A 24,557-nucleotide genomic window follows, 5' to 3' on the forward strand; every position below is an offset into this window, starting at 1 on the left:
TCAACTTTTAAAACACTTCACTACTTATTACTGAAAGCATACAATTATTGTTTGACTTTTACTCTTGGCAGTTAACAGAGGAAGCTAATTATTTTAATGATGAAGAGCTAAAATAGTAAGTGGACTTTAATAATATTGTTCATTATTGCTTGTGATTAATGTACTTTTTTCATTTTAAACACTGCACAACTTGCCTTTAAAAATTGCAATGCACCTTGAGTTAAATTATCAATAACATTAGATTGAACAATGCAGAAAGTACAGTGTTACAGTCACAGTGTTGGTTTGCAATGATCAAGAGTGTGCAATATTTCAGTGAGCTACGTAGGAGATACATTATTACATTGATCAAGGTAGAAAGTATAGATGGTGTGACAATGGGCAGTGCTGAATAAACGGTATCACAGTAAGCAGTGTGAGATACAGAGTGCCAGTGTGCATTGCAGGATATATTGTTATTGGGCATGGTAGAATAGACAATGTAATGGAACGGTGTAGGATAAATGATATCATGGTGAACATTTTGGATCTTATAGAGATTGACACAGTGAGCAATGTAGGATGTACAGTGTTATGATGATCAGTCTAAGAATTTCTAAACTACAGGTTATGCAAGGGTGATCATTGTAAACTCTATTTAGCTAGTCTCTATAACAATGTGTTATAAAATCAGCTTATTAGTCTGTTGGGGAAAATACCCGCAAAACCAAAAGGTATGGCACATTACAGTGACCATAAAGGATATGAAGGCCCAATATGAGAAGCAGTGAGCTTCTCATATTGATGATGAAGGGACAGTAAAATGTTAGAATAAGTGCATATGTTCTAGGAACAGAAATAGGCCATTCCGCCCATCAAGTCTACTCTGCCATTCAATCATGGCTAATCTATATTTCCCTCTCAACCCCATTCTCCTGCCTTCTCCCCACAACCCCTGTCACCCGTACAAATCAGGAACCTGTCAATCTCTGACTTAAAAATATCCAATGACGGCCTCCGCAGCCGTCTGTAGCAATGAATTCCACAGACTCACCACCCTCTGACTAAAGAAATTGCTGCTCATCTCCTTTCTAAAGGTACGTACTTTTTTTCTGAGGCAATGGCCTCTAGTCCTAGTGGAAACATCCTCTCCACATCCAGTCGTTTCGGGCATTTCACTATTCGGTAAGTTTCAATGAGGTCCCACCTCATCCTTCTAAACGCCCGCGAATACAGGCCCAGTGCCGTCAAACACTCATCATATGTTGACCCAATCATTCCTGGAATCATTCTCGTAAAAAAACGAGAAGTATAGGGCCTATATAGAGTGTTACACGGAACAGCGGAGGCTATGTCAAAGTGTGTTAGTGATGGGTGAGGAGTGTGTCAGTGTTGCAGTGATCAGTAGAGGCAATGTCGGTGTGTGTTACAGTGAGCAGTGCAGGATTTGTCAGATCCTGTTACAATTAAGGATGTAGGACATGTCAGAGTCTATTAGAGCGAGCAATGTAGAGTGTGGGAGAAAATGTTACAATCATGGGTGAGCGACATCTCAAAACTGAGCAGAGTTAGCATGTATGTATGAGAAATTGCAGCTGCTAATTGGAGTACTCTTTTTATTTTATAGATTTTATATATTCAGTCAATATAATTTATAAATACAACATCCAGTCAAATTGTACATTGAGTAGAAATTGGTAATACTAAAAAAAATCAGTAGCTTATGTAATTGTATTAGGTCTGTTCATGGCTATACTGTGGATCATTATGCGCAACATAAAACAAGTATTAGCTTGCAGGCAGTTTAATTGCCCTAACACCTCAGCAGCTGGTCACATCTTATTAGTTACCCTGCCAGCTTCTCCTCAGTTGAGGGCTATTAGGTTCTTATGCGTTTGGGTTCAAAGAGTAAGAGGATGATGATATAAACATTTATCTGTGATTAACAGCTTTTAAAGGGTAGCTTTACCTCTACAACGAACACATTTGTGGACACTTAATTCCATGGCTGATAAAAAGGATGTAAAGAAACACGATTGAAGGCAAGAAGTCTATCTTCAAAACTTGATGGGTCCCGACCCGAAAGGTCACCTATCCCTGTTTAGGAAAGAACTGTAGATGCTGGTTTAAATCGAAGGTAGACACAAAATGCTGGAGTAACTCAGCTGGACAGGCAGCATCTCCCGAGAGAAGGAATGGGTGACGTTTCAGGTCGAGACCCTTCTTCAGACCAATCCATGTTCTCTCAAGATGCTGCCTGACCTGTTGAGTTATTCCAGCACTTTGTGCCTTCTTGTTCAAAAATCTATTGTCTACTGTTGGACATTGGTGTTGGAAAAATGTAAGTGCTTTTGTGTTAAAACACCAAGGGTCAATGTCAATATTACTAAGTTGTTTGCAATGGATATTCCCTTGGATACTGCCTTCCCATCCACTCCAATCTGCAGGTTTCAATTCACTGCAGTTTGGGGTGTGTTTAATCTCATTAAACAAGAACAGGACTGAATGATCAGAACTGGTAACTCTTGCTCTAGAATGGTAACTAATGCTGCTACATCAGTTCAGGTATCCTTATGAAACGCCGCTGCAAAGCATGCCAATGTAAACAGTGGGGAGCTTCAAACCAACACTATATTGTTCCGTACACTTAGAGTACACAAATAAACAATGAAAACAGTTCATACTAATCTGTTTAAAGGTGAGAAGAAAAATAAATGCAACTTGCTTACTCCCTGAACTGAAAGGTTGTGTTTTGCAATAGGTAGGCGACAGTGTGCAGTACGTATCATTGTGAAGTGTGAAGAGAGTGGAAGAGAGAGAGCAGTAGGATTGTTAGGAGAAACAAATGATCATTGATGAGGAGGGCACCTGGGGTCAAATGGGGAGGAGAAGAGTGAAGGCCACTTGGAGTTTGGGGGAGGCAGGGGAAGGGGAGGGCTCAGAGTCAGGGGAGGAAAGGGGATAGCCCCTTGCGTAGGGAAGGGTGGACCCTTGGGGTCCAGGGTGGGGGGAAGGGGTGGGCCCCAGGTTTGGGGGGAGGTCACTGGGATCGGAAGGAAGAGAGGGGAATGGGAAGGCCTTCAGCACCCTGGGGAGAGGAGTGGAGGACCCTTGAGAATGGGAGAAGAGAGAGAGGGGTGGGGGAGGTGGTAGGGAGAGTGGGGGAAGGGGAGTCCCTGAGATCGGGAGGAGGGGAGGTCTCTGAGGTCTGGAAATGATGATCACCAAAGGAGAAGTGGGAGAGAAACCTCTTTGCCCGCACTCCCTCTTTTCTCCAGCCCCCAACTTGCTCTGAGCAATCTTCCCTTTCTCTTCAATATGCTGAATAAATAAACTGCATCCTCAACTCGCTTGTGTATAAATAACCTTCTGTTAGAGGCCTTGGAAGTGTCAGAAGATTGCAATTGGTGTCCCTACACTTGCCAACTCCACCGTGGGGCCTTGCTCTGCCCAACTCCATCATGGGGCCTTGCCTTGCCCAACTCCACCCGTGGGGCCTTGCTCTGCCCAATTCCTATAGCTGAGAAAATATTGCTTGTGGATACTATAGAAAAGATATAAATAAATTTGAAACACAAGTTTTTACAGCCATCGTCCTTTCCAGGAACCAGAGTAACACTGCACAGTTTCTACAATGTTCTTCAAAAAGCACCATATTTTTATTGAAAACAGAAGGCAGTCAATCATCAATTCATTGACACTTAGTTGTCACATGTACCTAGGTACTGTGACATTCTTTGTATTTGCATACATTACACAAAGTGCGTAAAGAGTCGCCACGCCAAGAGTGGCACCGACAAAGTTGCCATTTTGTTGTGGGTGCCCCCACCCCCACCCAGCTGATAGAAATATAGACAATTATGTGAGGCACGGATAGGTAGACAATTGGAATCCTTTCCCAGGGTGGAAATGTCAAAGGCTAGAGGGCATACCTTTAAGGTGAGAGGGGGAAAGTTTAAAGGAAATGAGAGGGGCGTTTTTTCTTGGGTGCCTGGACATATGCTGCCTGGGGTGGTGGTGGAGGCATATACAATGGACGCATTTAAGAGGCTTTTTGGATAGGCACATGGATATGCAGGGAATGGAGGGATATGGATCACAGACAGTGTAGGCAGAGGAGATTAGTTTAACCTGGCATCATGCACAGTGTAGACATTATGGGCCAAAGGGCCTGTTCCAGTGCTTTACTGCTCTATGTTATTCTATGTTTAACCCATCAACATGACCTTGGACTCCGTCCGTCTCCCAACACCAAGTACCTTTATATTCACTGTGGTAAAGTCGTCTGGATATGGGTAAAATGACTTTCATTTAAATTATGTTAAACGACTGATCTAGCCAGCAATAGAAGAACTTGTTCAACGACAGTTCATAAAAAATGGTTCAGCATCTCCCTGCTGGAAGTTATATGTGGAATCCAGTCAGTGTTTTATTGTATGGAGAGATTGACAATATAAACTGTACTCACTCAGGAAGAAAGTGTCCCTGGGATCAGGCTTCAGCATGTCTGCTGCATGCAGCTCCCTGTGCAGCATCTTTCGACCTTCTCCGTGACTTGCAAGGGTTTGTGGAATGTGATCGACACTGTTCATCTTCAATGATGTTTCCTCTGTGGACAGAAAATACATTTTCGCATTCAGCACCAGGAATTGGCAAGGAACTGTAATAAGCAAGATTAAGTGTATACGCTATAGAGGTTAGAGAACATAGAGCTAGCTGTACAGTACAGGAACAGGGCCCATTCAGCCCACAATCTCTGTGCTGAGCATTGCGCCAAGACCAACTCTTACCTGTCCACATGTAATCCATATGCTTGCATTCCCTGCATATCCATGAGCCCATCCAAAAATCTCTTAAATGCCACAATCACCATTGATAGTGCTGGAGACAATCAGAGGTACAGATGGGTAGACAATCAGAATCTTTTCCCAGGGTGGAAATGTCAAAAACTAGAGGGCGTAGGTTTAAGGTGAGAGCGGGGAAGTTTAAAGAAGATGAGCGGGGCAAGTTCCCACTCCACCGTCACCTCTGGCAGAGCATTCCAGCACTCATCATTCTGTGTGTAAAAAAACTTGTCCCGTACCTCTCCTTTACACATTGATCCTCTCATCTTAAAGCTATGCCATCCAGTATTTGATTTTTTTATGCTGGGAAAAATATTCTGACCGTCTACCCTATCTATGACTCTCATAACTTTATATACTTCTACCAAGTCTCCCCTAAACTCTGGCATTCCAGATAAAACAATTCAAGTCTGTCCAACCTCTCCTTCTAACTAATACGCTCTAATCCACCCAAACTCCCCTCTGCATACTTTTCAAAGCCCCCACATCCTTCCTGCAATGGGGCAACCAGAACTGTTCACAATTCCCTAATCAATATACAATGAATATTGACTCCTCCCATTTCCTCCAAATACAAGGCGTAGCTATGGGCATGCGCATGGGCCCCAGCTATGCCTGCCTCTTGTAGGGTACGTCGAACAATCCTTGTTCGAGATGAACCCCGGCCTCTACCTCCGCTACATCGACGATTACATTGGTGCTACATCCTGCACCTACACACAACTCACTGACTTCATCCGCTTCACCACTAACTTCCATCTGGCACTCAAATATACCTGGACCATTTCCGACACTTCCCTACCATTTCTTGACCTCACTATCTCCATCGCAGATGATAGACTTCTGACCGACATCCACTATGAACCCACTGACTCCCATGTCTATCAAGACTACACTTCTTCCACCCTGCTTCCTGTAAGGACCATCCCCTACTCCCAATTCCTCCGTCTACGCCGCATCTGCTCCCAGGATGAGGTGTTCCACATCAGGGCATCGGATATGTCCTCATTCTTCAGGGAGCGGGGGTTCCCCTCCCCTACCATAGATGAGGCTCTCATTAGGGTCTCTTCAATACCCCATAACACTGCTCTCTCTCCCCATCCCCCCACTCGCAACAAGGGCAGAGTCCCCCTAGTCCTCACCTTTCACCCCACTAGCCATCACATACAACAAATAGTCCTCCATCATTTTCGTCACCTCCAACGTGACCCCACCACTCGCCACATCTTCCCATCTCCCCCCCTGTCTGCTTTCCGCAAAGACCACTCCCTCCGTAACTCCCTGGTCAATTCTTCCCTTCCCTCCCACCCCTTTGCAACCGCACCACCCCCTCCCCGGACACTTTCCCTTGCAACCGCAAGAAATGCTACACTTGTCGCTTTACCTCCCCCCTCAACTCCATTCAAGGACCCAAGCCGTCGTTCCAGGTGCGACAGAGGTTGACCTGCACCTCCTCCAACCTCATCTATTGCATCCACTGCTCTAGATGTCACCTGATCTACATCGGTGATCGCTTCGCCGAACACCTCCGCTCGGTCTGCATTAACCAACCTGACCTCCTGGTGGCTCAGCACTTCAACTCCCCACCCATTCCAAAATCGACCTTTCTGGCCTGGACCTCCTCCATGGCCAGAGTGAGCACCACTGGAAATTGGAGGAGCAGCACCTCATATTCCGCTTGGGTAGTTTGTACCCTGGCGGCATGAACACTGACTTCTCCAATTTCCGGTAGCCCTTGCTGTCTCCTCCCCTTCTCAGTTCTCCCTCAGCCCTCGGGCCCCTCCTCATCCTTCCTCCTTTCTTCTCTCCCCCCCCCCCCCCCCCCCCCCCCCCCCCGCCCCACATCAGCCTCAAGAAGGGTTTTGGCCCAAAACATTGCCTATTTCCTTCACTCCATAGATGCTGCTGTACCCGCTGAGTTTCTCCAGCACTTTTGTCTACCTACAATGAATGAATATATTCAGTCATATTGTGAGAGTCACATATAGGGGATACCAGAGACAGAAACTCCCCCCTGCGCCAAAATTTAAGTTCTGCACCACCTTCCCTGTGAGTTCCATCACATCTCCTGATCAGGCTTTCTTTGTTGCAAGACCCAAACTCTCTATTTTAGCAGCATTCCTCTGAGTTTCTACTGCTGTCATTCTACATCTACAAAGTAATGACCAATGTTCACATCCCAATAAACAAACAAATGACAAAAAAAAAATCAGATCTCCCAACATCATTTTCTCTGATTCTGTAGATACCAGTGCTGTAAGTGTTACTCGAGTTGGATGTGCTGCAAAGTATCAATACAAATAGTGGAGATGGTTTGAATGATGCTCCTGAAAGGGAGACGTGCGACGAGAAGGATGTGGCGTCCAAGGATGAAGATGGCTGAAGGCCCGCAACAGCCTGGGACTTGCCTGGAACAGGCACCGCTCATAAGAACCAGAGCATGGGCTATGAAAATGGCGGCAAAACATGGCACTCTTGCATGCGGGCTCAGTAGAATATTTCAGTGCACTTGTTAATCGCGGATCAAGGGTATGACAATACCCTACTGGACTGTTTGTAAGATAAAGAATTTCACTATGTTAGCACTTGGCACATGTGACAATAAAAGCATCACTGAACCATTGAACTGATTAAATAGTAGCACGTTGTGTATGGAATCAGAAAATCAAAAATGGCATTGATGTTTTCATGATGTGCATCTTTATAATCAACTCATTTTGTTTGGGAATGAATACGCTAATTTAAATGTGTAAGAAGGAGCTGCAGTTGCTGGTTATACACTGAAGATAGACTCTAAATGCTGGAGTAACTCAACGGGACAGGCAGCAGCTTTGGAGAGAAGGAATGGGTGACGTTTCAGGTCTGAAGAAGGGCCTTATCTCCAGAGATGTTGACTGTTCTGCTGAGTTACTCCAACGTTTACGCTATCCACGCTAACTTAAATCATTTACCTTATTGGCAGAAGGGATAGTAAACAGCTGCAATGCACCATTAGCTTGTGGCAATCAGTGTCTTGTAAACTCTAGGGTGAAGTCAGCCAAAGACCGCCATCAGGGCATGATGTCAGCAGCGTACCTGCCAAATGGAGCACACTGCCTGAATGTCCCGATGTCAGGGTCTGACAACATCTCTGGGCAATGGACCTCTCGACCGGCAATGACTGAAGTTTACTCCATCGTCAAGTTCCCAAGTCCGCAGACAGCACCCTAACTCAAACCAGAAGGTTGATGTTCAAATCCTATCCCAAGTGATTCACTAGGGTTGATGAGATGTTAAACAGAGATCCTGTCTACCTCTTCAGTGGTTGGTAAGCATCCTATAGCCCCCTTCGATGGTGATAGTATTATGTGCTTTCCAATACGCTGGCCATTATTTGTCCCTCAACTAACACTGCTCACCACTGCTGTTTCAGGCACACTGTTGTACTGACATATTTTACTATATAACAACAGGGTATTTTTAGATAAGGGAAAATGTACAAAGAAACAAATCAGTGAAGGATTAATCATTAGCTCGGAGGCATGTTTTGATAGCATTTTTTTTCCTGGGCTAATTCTTTTGATAAATTATTGACTTTTCATTACTTACACTCTGTCACAGTTTAGGTGAAGGTCAGTCACCATAAAGCTGTAAACAATATTATTGCTCCCACCAGATGGCAGTAATATGCATATGAAACTGTATTAATAGTAAAGCCAACGAGCTTTGCAATTGCTGATTTAGTCACACTGTTAAATTAAGTTGGTATCTCTGACAATATCAAAGTACTGCATGGTTATACTACTTTGTCCTGACCACGTTCTATCCTCTCGATGCTATTGCCATCAGTCCACTTCACTTTGGGGTAGCAGTCACTGTGCCGAGCCGCAGTCAGTTTGACCCCGACTGCCAATGCCATCAGTGTGAAATGTGCACATTCTTCCCTTGCCTCGTAGGCTTCCCCCTCTCAGATTCCTCACACATCCCATAGATGTGCAACAGGATTAATTAGATGGTATGAAATGGCCTTTTGTTTAGTTAAGTTTAGTTTAGAGATAGAGCGTGGAAACAAGCCCTTCGGCTCACCGAGTCCAGCAATCCCCGCACATTAACATGATCCTACACACACTAGGGACAATTTTACACTTACACCAAGTCAATTGACCAACAAACATGTACGTCTTTGGAGTGTGGGAGGAAACCGAAGATCTCGGAGAACACCCATGCAATGACGGGGAGAACGTACAAACTTCGTACAGACAGCCCCAGAGTCGAGATCGAAGCCAGGTCTTTGGCGCTGCAAGTGCTGTAAGGCAGCAACTCTACCGCTGCGCCACCGTGCTGTGTGGGGAGTTTAGTGAGAGTGAGAAGAATCCAGAGAGTGAATAGGTTATAGGGAACTAAGTGAGTTGGGGGCAGGGAAACAGGACTGGTGGGATTGGTCTGAGGGCCGGCATGGACTCTATGGGCCGAATGGCCTCCAAAACATTTTCATGTGGGGGGGAAAGACTCAAAAAGCTCAGCGGGTCAGTCAGCACCTCTGGAGAAAATAGGTGGCGTTTTGGTTTGAGACCCTTCTTCAAAGCTCTGCTGAATGAAGGCTATGTCTAGCTGTGCCCATGGATGCAAATATGAGAACATTTACACAAAGAAACTAAATATAAAACATTGTCAACTTTGCTTAGCCCTCTATTGTGGAACCAAGTACAAGCTAAGTCTATATTTGTACAACAGACACAGAGAGAGAGGTGAGCTGAGACAGAAAATAGGAAATTATAGACTGTGTCGCAGCGGTAGAGTGGCTGCCTTACAGCACCAGAGACCCAGGTTTGTTCCTGACTAAGAATGCTGACTGTACGGAGTATGTACGTTCCCCCCGTAACCACGTGGACTTTCTCTGGGTGCTCCGGTTTCCTCCCACACTCCAACGATGTACAGGTCTGTAGGTTAACTGGCTTCGGTAAAAATTGTAAATTGTCGCTGGTGTGTAGTGTGTGCTAGTGTAATGGCGATTGCTGGTCGGCACGGATTCGGTGGGCTGAAGGGCCTGTTTCCGCGCTGTATCTCTGAGCTAAACTGCACTAAACTAAAAATCTATGATTGGGAGGATGATGGAATCCATTATTATGGAAGTAATAGAAACATGATTACAAAATGATAATACAGTCGTGCAGAGTCAACATCATTTTACGAAAGGAAAATCACATTTTACAGATTTATTGAGTTTTGATGTTGCAATAAACAGAGTGGCTAAGGAGGTATACGTTGATTGGACTTTCAGAGGCATTCAGTAAGATGCCACATGAAAGATTATTGCTCAAGGTAAAAGCTTGTGGTATTGAGGGTGATATAATGGAGGATTGTCTAATTAACGGAAACCAGAGAGTTGGAATAATTTGGTAATTTTCACAAGGCACACTAACAAAGAAGATGAAACAGAGTTCAATGCTGGGGCATCGATTATTTACAATCTATGTTAATAACACGGATGAAGGGATTAAGTGTACTGTACTAACTTTGCCGATAAATCAAAGGTAGATGGGTTAGCAAGTTGTAAGAAAGGTACAAATGGATATTGAAAAATGAGCAGGCTGACATTTGCCAGATGAAGTAGAAAGGGGAAAAGGTAAGATTACCTCCTCTACAGGGAAGAGGAGAAAATTATAATATTGTTTAAACAAAGAGATGAAAATTGATCTGGGTCCGTCATGTCAACCACAGAAAGTTAGCACATAGGCAACGCAACAAGGAGGTAGGAACTGCAGATGCTGGTTTACACCGAAGATTGACGCAAAATGCTGGAGTAACTCAGCGGGTCAGGCAGCATCTCTGGAGAAATGGAATAGGTGACATCTTGGGTTGCGACCCTTCTTCAGACTCGACACTAAATGCTGGAGTAACTCGTCGCGTCAGGCAGCCTCTCTGGAGAAAAGGAATAGGTGATGTTTCAGGTTGACACCCTTCAGACTAGAGTCTGAAGAAGGGTCTTGACCCGAAACGTCACCTATCCATTTTCTCCAGAGATGCTGCCTGACCCGACGAGTTCCTCCAGCAATTTGTGTCTATATTAGGCTGATTTGGTGGACAGAGGACTTGTCACATGAGGAAAGGTTGCAGAGGTTATGGGTATCCTCATTACAATTTTAAAAAACTGAGAAATTATGTTATTAAAACAAACATGGTTCTGATGGGACATGACAGGGTGGACTTTGACAGGATGCGTTTTCACGTGAAAGTATCTACAAATAGGAAACAGGGTTTCAAAATGAGGTGGAAATAGGGAGGAATTTCTTCTCGCAAAGGCATGTAAACATTTTGAATTCTCCATACACTCGGATGTGGAAGACAAATCAAATTAAAAACTAGATTGGACTGATATCTGGTCTATGGAGGAATCAAAGTTAATGTGGAATAGACAAGGGAGTGAAGCCAAGATCCAATCTGCTATGATCTTATTGAATAGTAGAGCAGGGTTGAGTGGCTGTGTGGTCTACTCCTCCTCCTAATCCTTAAGTTCTTAATGAGACAGTTACAGTAGCTTACTTATATAATCAGAAATCAGCTAAAATTCATTCCCCATTCTGAAAGGGTTACAGCAGGCTTGGCAACAAAATGGGGGCACAGTGGGTCAGCTGGTGGAGTGGTTGCCTCACAGCGCCAGAGACTCAGGTTCAATCCTGACTTTAGGTGCTGTCTGTGTGGAGCTTGCTACATTCTCCCTTTGACCACGTGGGTTACCTCAGGGTGCTCCGGTTTCCCCACACGCCTCAAAGATGTGCAGGGGTATAGGTTAATTGCCCCCTGCTCCTAACGTCTAGGCCAGGGGTGGAGAACCTGCGGCCTTCTAGGCCATTAAGTGCGGCCTTTTGAATGAATCCAAATTTTCAAAATGAACGTATTTCAAATACTAAAGAGTAAAAGAAGATTCAATAAAATAATCCTCCCCAGACCGACGGCCTCAATTAAAACATTAGTAAGTCATGAGGGCTATTTTAACAAAATAATGTACATTTAGAAGTATATCTAATTGAAGTTTCTTGGATGCGGCCTTATTAGATTACAGCTAACTTAATGCGGCATTCCATCATGAAAAGGTTCCCCACCCCTGGTCTAGGGTGTGGATGAGAAAGTGGGAGAACATAAACCCTATACTAAACCAGTGTCAATGGGTGATCAATGGTCATGTGGACTCAATGGGCTGTGAAGCCTGTTTCCATCCTGTATCTCTAATTTAAACTAAACAAAACTAATACCGGCAATCAACAGTAAGCGTTTACAGGAACATGGATCTAAAGTTACTGTCTGGCACCACTTCATTTCCAAACCATTTTCAGGAGGGGAGCACTAATGAATGGAGCTGTGTCCATGAATGCAAATGTGTCAGACCTAACACATTCTATTTGTGAATGTACTTGTGCAAACATCATCTCCAGTACAGTACACCTAGAGCAACACAGTGGCACAGCGGTAGGGCTGCTGTCTTACAGCATCAGAGACCCGGGTGCTCTCTGTAAGGAGTTTGTACATTTTCCCTGTGACCGCGTGGGTGCTCAGGTTTCCTCCCACATTTCAAAGACGAGCAGCTTTGTAGGTCAATTGCCAATGGTAAAAAATTGTAAATTGTCCCAAGTGTGTTGGATAATATTAGTGTACAGGGTGATCATTGGTCGGCGCAGACTCAGTGGGCTGAAAAGGCCTGTTTCTGTAATGTATCTATAAAGTTTATAAAGTCTAAAGTATTTTGTTGTTTGGTTAGATCAGCAAATGCTAAGAGTATTTATTCCCAGTGATATTGGAAAATAAATGCTTAGTTTCTTTTTATAGATATTGTGCTGAGGGTGGGTCTTTTCTTCCTATTCCTATGACTATCGACCAGTGGCACTAACGCCGGTGGTGATGAAGTGCTTTGAGAGGTTGATCATGGAGCAAATCAACTCCTACATCGACAAAAACCTGGACCCACTGCAGTTCGCGTACCGCCACAACAGATCAACGGTGGATGCGATCTCGCTGGCCCTCCACTCCGCACTGGACCACTTGGACAACAAAAACTCATATGTCAGGCTGTTATTCATTGATTACAGCTCGGCATTTAACACAATCATCCCCTCCAAACGGGTTACCAAACTCGCAGAACTGGGTCTCTGCGCATCCCTCTGCAACTGGATCCTCGACTTCCTCGTCCACAGACCACAGTCTGTTCGTATTGGTGGAAATGTGTCAGCCTCAATAACAATCAGCACGGGAGCACCTCAAGGCTGCGTGCTCAGCCCCCTGCTGTACTCACTCTATACCTATGACTGCGTAGCGAACCACAGTGCGAACTCCATCATCAAGTTCGCTGACGACACCACTATTGTGGGGCGTATCACTGATGGGGATGAGTCAGAGTACAGAAGAGAGATCGAGCAACTGTCCATATGGTGCCAGCGCAATAACCTGGCCCTCAACACCAGCAAAACCAAGGAACTGATTGTGGACTTTGGAAGGAGTAGGATGGGGACCCACAGCCCCATCTATATCAAGAACTTCAAATTCCTGGGCGTGCACATCTCTGAAGATCTTTCCTGGTCCGAGAACACTAACGCAATTATCAAAAAAGCTCATCAGCGCCTCTACTTCCTGAGAAGATTACGGAGAGTCGGATTGTCAAGGAAGACTCTCTCTAACTTCTACAGGTGCACAGTAGAGAGCATGCTGACCGGTTGCATCGTGGCTTGGTTCGGAAATTTGAGCGCCCTGGAGAGGAAAAGACTACAAAAAGTAGTAAACACTGCCCAGTCCATCATCGGCTCTGACCTTCCTTCCATCGAGGGGATTTATCGCAGTCGCTGCCTCAAAAAGGCTGGCAGTATCATCAAAGACCCACACCATCCTGGCCACACACTCATCTCCCTGCTACCTTCAGGTAGAAGGTACAGGAGCCTGAAGACTGCAACAACCAGGTTCAGGAATAGCTACTTCCCCTCAGCCATCAGGCTATTAAACCTGGCTCGGACAAAACTCTGATTATTAGCAACCACTTTCTGTTATTTGCACTACCAGTTTATTTATTCATGTGTGTATATATTTATATCATGGTATATGGACACATTTATCTGTTTTGTAGTAAATGCCTACTATTTTCTGTGTGCTTAAGCAAAGCAAGAATTTCATTGTCCTATACAGGGACACATGACAATAAACTCACTTGAACTTGAACTTATTTTGACAACTAGTAAATTAACTTTCCATGAAGGAGAATTGTTTTGTTTTAATCTCCTCATTGCTGGTTGCTCAAAGCAGTGTCATGGAGTCATAGAAGATGGAAACAGGCCCTTCGGCCCAATTTGCTCAGACTAACCAACATGTCCCATTCACACTAGTCCCACCAGCCTGCATTTGGCCCTTATCCTTCTAAATCTGTCCTATCCATGTAAGTCTAAACTTCAGTTCGTGAAGTCTAAAGGCACACTCTTGAAGCCTCAGCTCCTTTAAGAACCACACAGAATCACCTACAATCCGTCAGTCCAAATTTAGCTTAGCAGAAAATATTGTTCAGTAATTTAAACATAATTACCATTCTAAAGAGAAGGCCGGCCTGAAGTGTTAACCTGTTTTACTATTCCAGACACCCGCTACTTCTCTGGTAGCTTCTGCAGCAGATTTTGAACAAATCACTTCTTTCTTAAAGGTTAATTGCTTTGACCTATCATTACAGCAACAGTTGAATTAAGGCGCCAATGACAAAGATGCCTCTTGCCCAACTTTCCAGTTTCGCTCCACGGCTATGCCAGAAGTGAAAGTTCATGAATTGTCAGGGTGGAGACGTAAAACCTAATAATGGAAAGTAATTAGTGAGGGAGAGCCCTTTGATGTTAAAAGACAGATATTGGGGGCAGTGTAAGCTGGACAAGTTTGCCGACCCCCAAACCTTCAGTGCAATTGGAACATGCAATCAGATATTGATCATCAGTACATTATGGCAGCATGGTGGTGTAGTGAAGAGCCACTGCCTTACAGCGCCAGGGACCCGGGTTCAATCCTGACTGCAGGTGCTGTCTGTACGGAGTTTGTTTGTTCTCCATGACCTGCGTGGGTTTTCTCCGGGATATCTGGTTTCCTCCCACACTCGAAAGACGTACAGGTTTTCAGGCTAACTAGCTTGGTATAACTGTAGATTGTCCCTAGTGTGTGTAGGATAGTGTTAGTGTGCGGGTATCGCTGGTCGGCGTGGACTAAGTGGGCCAAAGGGCCTGTTTCCATGCTGTATCTCTAATCTAATCTAATCTAAATCTGTAAGCAGACTTAAACATATCTCTGGTGTTATTAGTAAGCAGCTCACTCTAGGATCAATATCTTGCCTACTGTATTTTCTGGTTGCTGCATATGATATTCCATCTATCATCAATAACGAACTGTGACATAGGCAGAGGATATCTAATCACAGACATTGTGTCTATCGAACTCCAACATTAGAACCCCAAAGAAAACCAATTAATCATAACACTGCCAACCGCTGCACTTAAATAGCAGATCTAAAGTATTAATTGAAGGCTACATTATTAGAGAAGGATGACATGGCACACTGTCAGGATTCATAATTTCAGGATAAGTGGATGAATCATAATGACATTATTAATCATTGTACGTGGCCATTTCCAGAGCAGGCAAAGAATCGAACTTGCCGATGGTCACAAAGAAGACTTCCAGAATGAGCTCCCCCCAGTGGTGTAATAGTGCACTGCCCAATATCAACCCAAGTCAAATAAAAAGTGCTAGAGTAACTCAGTGGTTCAGGCGGCATCACTGGAGAACATGGATAGGTCCATCGAAGACCACATGAAATTGCAGAGAATTGTGGATGCAGCCCAGATCATCACACAAACCAACTTGCCTTCCATGGACTCCATCTACACTTCATGCTGTCTTGGTACAGTACAGCCTTAATTTCGGCAAGTTAACGCAGTTAGAGATCACTGACTGAGCCTCAGGTGGAGCATTGTCAGAAGTGCTGGCCATCAGACTTCAGGAAGCTCTCAGAGAGGATGTAGAGGAGGTCCACCAGAACATTATGGAGGATCTCAGCTGCTGGATGTTGGAAATGTTTGGACCAGATCTTGGACCATATATAAGTTTGGATCATCGGGTCAGTGCTGGAGAGAGTCAACAACTTCAAGTTCCTGGGCATGCATATCTTTGACGATCTGTCCTGGACGCAGCACATCAATGCAATCATGAAGAAACCCCATCAAAGCCTCAAGTTCCTTAGGAGATCGAGGAGATTTGGTATGTGGATGAAAACTCTCTTGATCCTCGACAGGTGTACGATAGAGAGCACATTGAATGGTTGCATCACGGCCTGGTTCAGCAATTCAAATGCCCAGGAACTAAATTACAAAAAGTGCCGAACACTGCCCAGTCCATCACGGGTACCGACCTCCCCACCACCAAAGGGATCTATAAGGGGCATTGCCACAAAAAGGCAGCCAGTATCATTAAAGACCTACATCACCCTGGCCCTGCTTTCATATCTCTCCTGCCATAGATCTTATAGAGGTGTATACAATTATGAGAGGAATAGATCGGGTAAACGCATAGAGTCGTTTGCCCAGAGTGGGGGAATCGAGAACCAGAGGATATAAAGTTTAAGGTGAGGGGGGGGAGGGGGGGGGAGATTTAATGGGAACCTGAGGGGTAACTTTTTACACAAATAGTGGTGGATGTATGGAACAGGTAGTTGAAGCGGGTATTATCGCAATGTTTAGGAAACATTTAGTCAGGTACATGGATAGGACAGGTTTAGAGGTTATGGGACAAAAGCAGACAGGCGGGACTAGTATAGTTGGGACATGTTGGTCGGCGTGGGTAAGTTGGGCCGAAGGGCCTGTTTCCAAGCTGTATGACCCTATAACCATCAGTATTGAACATTACGAACTCCAACTAAACTACAAACTGCATGGGTTGCACGAGGGACTTTGTTTTGTTTTTGCACTTTTGGGGTGTTTTCTATTTATTACACTTCATTCCTTTTTGTTTGTTTATTGTATAATCTATTGAGTGCTGTGTTTTAAACCTGTAGTGCTGTTGCAAGTAAGAATTTCATTGTTCCATTTTCAGGAAATATGACAATAAAACACTCTTGGCTCTTTCTTTTGATCTTCGGGTACAGAAGGCTAAAATGTAGTGCTTTTGATGGTGAATACATGCATCTCAAACCGATCAATAGGCAGAGATCTGTGAAATCAAAGGGACACTGAGGCAAAATGCTTTCTCTCTGAAAGTTGTCAGAGTCTGGAACACTTTATGTGATATCATGAGCAAAGCAGCTTCCACAAAACATTTTAACATGGAGTTAGATCTACCAGTTGGCACTGAAGGACTGAGCACAATTTCCTTTCAAACAGCTAACACAGACAAGTCAGGCTTGAAAGCAGGTGATAGTGCTGTAGGTTTCAATGGCCAAAATGTTCCAATTCATCATCGAAAGCAAGAAATTGCAGAGAGTTGCAGACAAAGCCCAGTCCATCACTCAGTCCCGACTCCCCACCATCTACACTTCATGTTGACTCGGAAAAGCAACCAACATAATCAAAGACTTATCCCACCCTGGTCAAAAGCTTGAATGCGCGCACCACCAGACTCAGGAACAACTTCTTCCCCTCTGTTATAGGGCTTTTGAACAATCCTTCCATAAGCTAAGTTGCTGTCCTATTTACCTCAACCCCATGAACTGATGCACTGCAATGCTGACAATTATAATCTGCATCTCCCCCTCTGCTCTATCCATTGTTTTTGAGTTGGATGATTTTTTCATATATGGTACATCTGATCTATTTGGATAGCATGCAAAACAAATCTTTCACTGTACCTGCATCGAAGCAATGGTCAAGAAAGCACACCATCACACATTCCTTAGAAGGCTTAGGAAGTTTGGCATGTCGTCCCCAACAACTATCACCAACTTCTACAGATGCGCCGTAGAAAGCATTTTATCGGGATGCATCATAGCATGGTTTGGGAACAGCTCCATGCAAGACCGCAAGAAATTGCAGTGAATTGTGGACACAGCTCAGACCATCATACAAACCATCCTCCCTTCCATTGACTTCATCTACACTTCACGCTGCCTCCGTAAGGCCACCAGCCTAATCAAGGACGAGTCTTACCTTGGTCACTCCCTCTTCTCCCCGCACCCATCAGACAAGAGGAACAGAAGTGTGAAAACTCATACCTCCAGATTCAGGAACAGTTTCTTCCAAGCTGTCTTTAGGCAACTGAATCATCCTATCAACAACTAGAGTGCGGTTCTGGGCTACCATCTATCCCATTGCAGACCATCGAACTATCTTTCATCCAACTTTACTAGACTTTATCTTGCACTAAACGTTATTCGCTTTATCCAGTATCTGTACACTGTGGACCGCTTGAATGTAATCATGTATAGTCTTTCCGCGGACTGGATACAGGCACCACAGAGCTTTTCATTGTACCTCGGTACACGTGATAGTAAACTAAACTGAACTAAACTAGTACATGTGACCTAAATAATCCTAAACCGAAACCTAAAAATATGCATACAGTAGTTGCCCAAGATGGCAGGTAAATTGCTTTTCTTGCAGCAATCAGTGGAAACAGGTACTTTCCCAGCACTGAAATAAGTATCCAGATGAGTCAATTGCCAAGGCATCAAAGGCTATGGACTAAGTGCTATTAAATGATATTAGTTTAGGAGGTTGGCTTAATGGCCGTTTAGGGCACAGCTTATAAGGTGAGGGGGAAAGTTTAATGGAAATGTGCGGGGCAAGTTTTTATTTTCCAACACAGGGGACCTGGAATGCAAATGCATTGATAAGGGTGGTGGTGAAGGCAGTTATGATAGTGGCATTTAAGAAGCTTGTAGATAGGCACATGGAAGTGCAGAGAATAGAGGGATCATGTGCAGGCTTAACTTGGCATCATGGTCGGCACAAATATTGTGGGCCGAAGGACCCATTCCTGTGCTGTATTGTTCTATGTTCTATGTTAGATTCTGTGACCCGGCTAACTGCTTTGAAAAGAGAAGTAAAATTCATCTACGGCAATGTGACAGTAATTTAATAAAGAACAGGTGAATAATTCAACAGAAGCAATATTTCACCTCTGGGTTTAATTTTCCTCCTCCACACACATATATCAACATGCATCAGTCCATTGTGAGCCTTGGATTTGCTTTTTTTTCCCAATCTGAAACTGTCCAACAGCCATTCAAAGCAAATTCATCTGCACATTATTAAACCGTGCAAAGTGTGTATTTTCTTCTGGGAGAAAGGTGATCTGTGAAAATATTTAGTTTCTTTTATTAATATAGTTAAGGCTCTCACCGCTGAACTGGCACCCTCGGGGCAGCTGTTAAATTCATTCAAAGTGGGTTTGTAAGGAGATAGCAGTAAGGATTTGCAAATTTGCATTTCTCTCTTGCCTTATTGAGTCATTTATCTGTTACATATTCAAGACCTTGGGGCTCTATGATAGAGTATAGCTGAAGCATTGATGTGTAAGAATTAATGACATTTCTGCTCCTGGAGTGGACATGAAGATGCTCAGATGTCTGTCGAACTGTCGGCATTTCTCTTGTGAGTTTTGGATGCATCTTCCATTTCTTTCCATACAGATGCCCTAAACCCTGAACGTGGAAGCACTGAGACTCCGCTATTATCTAGCGCACCAGGAGTGTTAATATAATTAATCTTAAGGTGAAAGGCATTCTATTTAGACCTTAGACTTTAAGGATACAGCGCGGAAACAAGCCCTTCGGCCAACCGAGTCTACGCCAACCAGCGATCCCCCCCATACACTAGCACTATCCTACAATCTAGGAACAATTTACAATTTTTACCTAAGCCAATTAAACTACAAAATTGTACGTCTTTGGAGTGTGGGAGAAAACTGGACACCCAGGGGAAACCCACGCTGTCATGGGGAGAACGTACAAACTCTGTACAGATAGCATCCGTAGTCAGGATCGAACCAGTCTCTAGCGCTGTAATGGGCCTGTCACACTTAGGCGATTTTTTCGGTGACTGCCGGCGACTGTCATAGTCGTAGCAGGTCACCGAAAAAACGGCGACTGGACCCCCCCCCTACTACACTGTCTATGACAATGTCTACAACAGCCTACCACCTAGTCAACGTCAAGCTACAGCAAGCTACCGACAACCCATTAGGACATCCACCTACGTCCACCCGCGACAAGCTACGAAAAGTTAAGACAATTCAGTCGCCGGTACCTGTCCCCGGTCGATTTAGGAAATCGCCAATGGAATTCACCGAAGTCAGTACCGGCGATAATCGACATCATCCTGGCGGCAACCTACGTCATCCAGGCAACAACCTATGTCATCCAGGCAGCAACCTACGACAAGCCAACTGTCGCCGAAAAGTTTTGAACAGTTCAAAATCCAGTGGCGACCAGAAAAACGCTACGATTCTTTGAGCGACTGAGGAAACTACTCAGGACCATACAGGCGACACCCCGGAGACCATGTGGCGACAGCCTAGTCGCCTGTAGTCGCCTAAAAAATCGCCTGTGGGACTGGGGCATAAGGCAGCTACTCTACCGCTGCATCACTGTGCCGTTCCTCTAGCAACTTGTTCCATATACCCACCACCCTCTGAGTGAAAGGTTGCCCTGCTGGGTCCAATGAAATCTTGCCCCTCTCACTTTAGACATATGTATCTTTATTTGGTCCCCCTACCCTGGATAAAAGACTGTGCATTCACCCTATTCCCCTCGTGATTTCCTACACCTCTATAAGATGATCTGTCATCCTCCTGCGCTCCAAGGAATAAAGACACAGACTCCCCACACAACCTCGCCTGCTGCATGGCTCTATAGTTCTAAATAAAGAACCAAGCAGTGAGCCTGGTAAGACAGGATGATGGCTCCCAGGGCACGGTGATTTCACATTCAAGAAGAAATAATGCCTGTTATGTCAAATGCGTTGCACATTTAATAAATGACAGGCTCGTGGAAGAGTGCACTGGGGAATCATCTCACAAAACACAACTGGATGTGCAGATCTGAGTGGATGGATGGCATTGAGGTTCTTCGATGATTGATCTGGTAGTTCCTTCCTCCGGTGTTCAATTATGTAAAGTGGAATGGCCATTGGGAAACTGATTTCGCAGCACTGCGACTGAGACTGCAAATGCCTCACACAATCCCACAATACAAGGGAACGCTTCTTGAATACAAGGACTTTGTGGTCTTAAATTTCACTTAATCTAATTATTGTGTTTGCAATTAACATTCTAATCCATTAAAAAAGTAAATTACGCTAAAGCAACAAAGACTTACATTTTAATTCTCGGCTCAAAGTCTCCTATATTTATTTTGTATTCATGGCCTTTCATTTTAGATTTATATATTGGCAGTAATCTGCTTCTATCTAGTTTGTTTTACTTTCGTGGAATTTTAATAATGTCCATCGTATTACACCACACGGGGACTGTTCTAATGAAAAGAAGCCGCCTGTGTTGTATTTTCACATATTCGGCAGCATCGCTGTGAATCGGTACAGTGCCGTCCCCAAACGTTCTGAAGTTATTGGAGCAGAATTAGGCCATTCGGCCCATCAAGTCTACTCCGCCATTCAATTACAGCTGATCTGTCTTTCCCTCTCAGCCCCAATGCTCCTGCCTTCTCCCCATAAACCCTGACACTTGGGAACTTATCCATGCAGATCTAGATAGTACCCTCCATAAAAGTCTCAACATCATGTAGAACCCTGTGATTAACACAATATGCCAAATGAGGTCTTATTTTGCATCCCTTGGGACAAAGTTTATATGTCTTTTTGCAGGAAGTGCCTCTCACATCCTGTGAGACTGTATTCACAAATTATCCTTCACAGCATTGAGGCTTTTTTTCATTCAGGATATGATTGCTCTATTTATTTTTAAACCAAAGTGCATCACCGCGTACTCATCTAATTCCATCTGCTGTATTTTACTTTATTACCTTGTCCTATCAATAATCCCTTTGCAATTTCATTTTGGCCTGGAAAGAATTATTATTACTGGGCGGTTCGATCCTGACTATGGGTACTGTCTGTACATAGTTTGTACGTTCTCCCCGTAACCGCGTGGGTTTTCCTCGGGTTTTTTTCCCAAACTCCAAAGATGTACAGGTTTGTAGGTCAATTGGCTTCATTAAAGATTGTAAATTGTCCCTGGTGTGTAGGATAGTGCTAGTGTATGGGGATCACTGGGCGGCAAAAACTTGCTGGGCTGAAGGGCCTGTTCCTGTGCTCTATCTCTAAACTAACCTAAACTAAACTAAAGCAAATCATAGACTGGAGAGATGGAGCCGGTGATGACAACAGATGCGACGGGCGAGGAACATGGATCGGTAGGAGAGGGAACGGGGTCTTAAGGTCAGATGTGGGAAGCACCCCAGGGGCACAAAGGAGGCCCTACAGCAGCCTGGGGCTTGCCTGGATTAAGCCACGCTCATAAGACCTAGAGCACAGACTGGATTTCGAAAATGGCGCCAAAACACGTTGCCCCTTGCATGTGGGTTCAGTAGACTATTTCTGTACACTTTGCGAATCGGGGATGGTGCTTAGGTATGCCAATACTTTACTGGACTGTATGCAAGAAAGAATTTCACTGTGCGTTTGCACATGTGACAATTAAACCTCCATTGAACCATTATACTTCTCCCCATCCAGAACGTTTGGGAAACTGTCATTAACATCTGTAAGATTTTAATTTGTCTCAAGGGCCATAAAGTTACCAAACTGTTGAGGAATAATAAGTGGTCCATTGGTCATAACAACATTAGAGTTAATAGCAATAAACATAACCCATTACAAACAGTTCACTGGCCTTGGATCAGACAAATACTACCATAAATTTATAGATCCCTTTCTCGCATCTAACCACCATTTAATCTAATCTGTTTATCATTCCTGATCTTGTACCTCTTAATCCTAATAGTGATATGGATGTTAAAGTCTTATTATGACAGTGGGGGTGGGAGACATTACAAACATTTAAATGTTCCCAAGCTGAATTGAATTTAGATTCGGAAAGTCTATTTTCAAACTAGCTTGATTTAAACTAAGAAACACAGAAAATACCTAATCCTGTAATACATGCAAGTAGAAAAAAATAAGCAAGTTTGATTTCTTTGCAAATATGCATGATGATAATTGATTTCAGAGTATTAACTTGCCTTTTTACTAATTATTTGATTTATTTCCTCACATGTGCATCTAGAAGGAGAATTTTAAATTGGAAAGCAGCCAAGTGCATTGATATTTTTATAACTTGAATATTACTGCTGTGACTTTATTTTTAATGTATTTTTGCTTCAAAGCGCGGGGGTGGGGAGGAAGATATGACACATTATGTCATAATGAAAACTATGGTTTTATTGTATGGCGACCACACATTTCACTGTACCAATTGGTACATGTGACAAATAAATGTATCTTGTATCTTGTAAAACTGGCGAACAGCAAGTTGAACTTGGGGTGGCATGGTGGCGCAGCGGTAGATTTGCTGTCTTACAGCGCTTGCAGCACCTCATGTAAGGCAGCACCGCACCAAAGACGTACAGGTTCGATCCCGACTACGGGTGCTATCATTACTGAGTTTGTACGTTCTCCCCGTGACCTGCGTGGGTTTTCTCCGAGATATTCGGTTTCCTCCCACACTCCAAAGACGTACAGGTTTGTAGATTAATTGGCTTGGTAAATATAAAAATTGTCCATACTGTGTGTAGGATAGTGTTAATGTGCGGGGATGTCTGGTCAGCACAGACTCGGTGGGCCGAAGGGCCTGTTTCCGCGCTGTATCTCTAAACTAAACTAATGAGCTTAAAGCTTATCACAATCACAATAATACTTTATTAGCCAAGTATGTTTTGCAACATACGAGGAATTTCATTTGCCAAGTCAGTCATACAAATAAAAAGCAACAGAACACACAAAATACATCTTAACATAAACATCCATCACAGTGGTTCCACCACATTCCTCACTGTGATGGAAGGCGAAAAAAAGTTCCATATCTTCCCTTTGCTCTCCCGTGGTCGGGGGCCTCGAGCCCTTCGTTGACGGGATTCCCAGAGCGACCGGAGAATGCGATCCGAAAATTAATCGCATCTCCGACAAGGTAAGAAACTGAAAGAAAAATTTCCCCGACCCCGCCACCCACATAAAACAAACCGGAGAACATCTACACAGATTTTTAACACACATTTAAAAAAAAGACGGAAAAACAAACAGACTGTTGGCAGGGCTGGCAATCGTGCAGCGTCCCTGGTGGAAAGTGATGAAGACAGTGAAGCATTCCACTTGCTCCAGTAACAGCACACAAGACCACTCAAAACTATGCAGAAGAGACATATTGGGTTCATCTCATTAGTGCTGGAATTATCTAATTAATTCACAGCACCAACCTTGGGTGAAACAACAGTGACTTAACTAAAAACAGTAATGCACAAATATTTGCCAAACACTCTCAAAAGGTAAACTATGGATTATTGTAACACTCTACAAACAGGTGGATTTGCATCAGATGTAGAGTAAACCAAACAAACCCAATCCTTTCTGGTTTTAATGGAGAAGGGATGAGGAACTGACTGTCAGGTCATTCACTTAAATTACTGAGGCAAGAGGTCGGTCTTCCTTCAAATGGGTTCCATTTTTAACCCTGATTATCCAAGCTTCCCGAGCCTAGAAAACGGCTTCTAGTAAAGGGAGGAGGACGTTATTGAGACATAGA

At 43.9% G+C, this 24,557-nt stretch overlaps 1 protein-coding gene across 2 annotated transcripts in view; it reads right to left on the reverse strand.

The window, feature by feature from the left end:
- b4galnt4 (beta-1,4-N-acetyl-galactosaminyltransferase 4) overlaps positions 1-24,557 on the reverse strand; it is a 603,648-nt gene that overhangs the window by 85,005 nt on the left and 494,086 nt on the right. For both annotated transcript variants that reach the window (XM_033039185.1, XM_033039186.1), the window contains exon 10: positions 4,448-4,588. In XM_033039185.1, coding sequence (XP_032895076.1) covers positions 4,448-4,588 — 141 coding nt within the window. The remainder of the gene's footprint in view (positions 1-4,447; positions 4,589-24,557) is intronic.

This window comes from Amblyraja radiata, chromosome 20 (genome assembly GCF_010909765.2).
Source record: "Amblyraja radiata isolate CabotCenter1 chromosome 20, sAmbRad1.1.pri, whole genome shotgun sequence".
Taxonomy (NCBI): Eukaryota; Metazoa; Chordata; class Chondrichthyes; order Rajiformes; family Rajidae; genus Amblyraja; species Amblyraja radiata.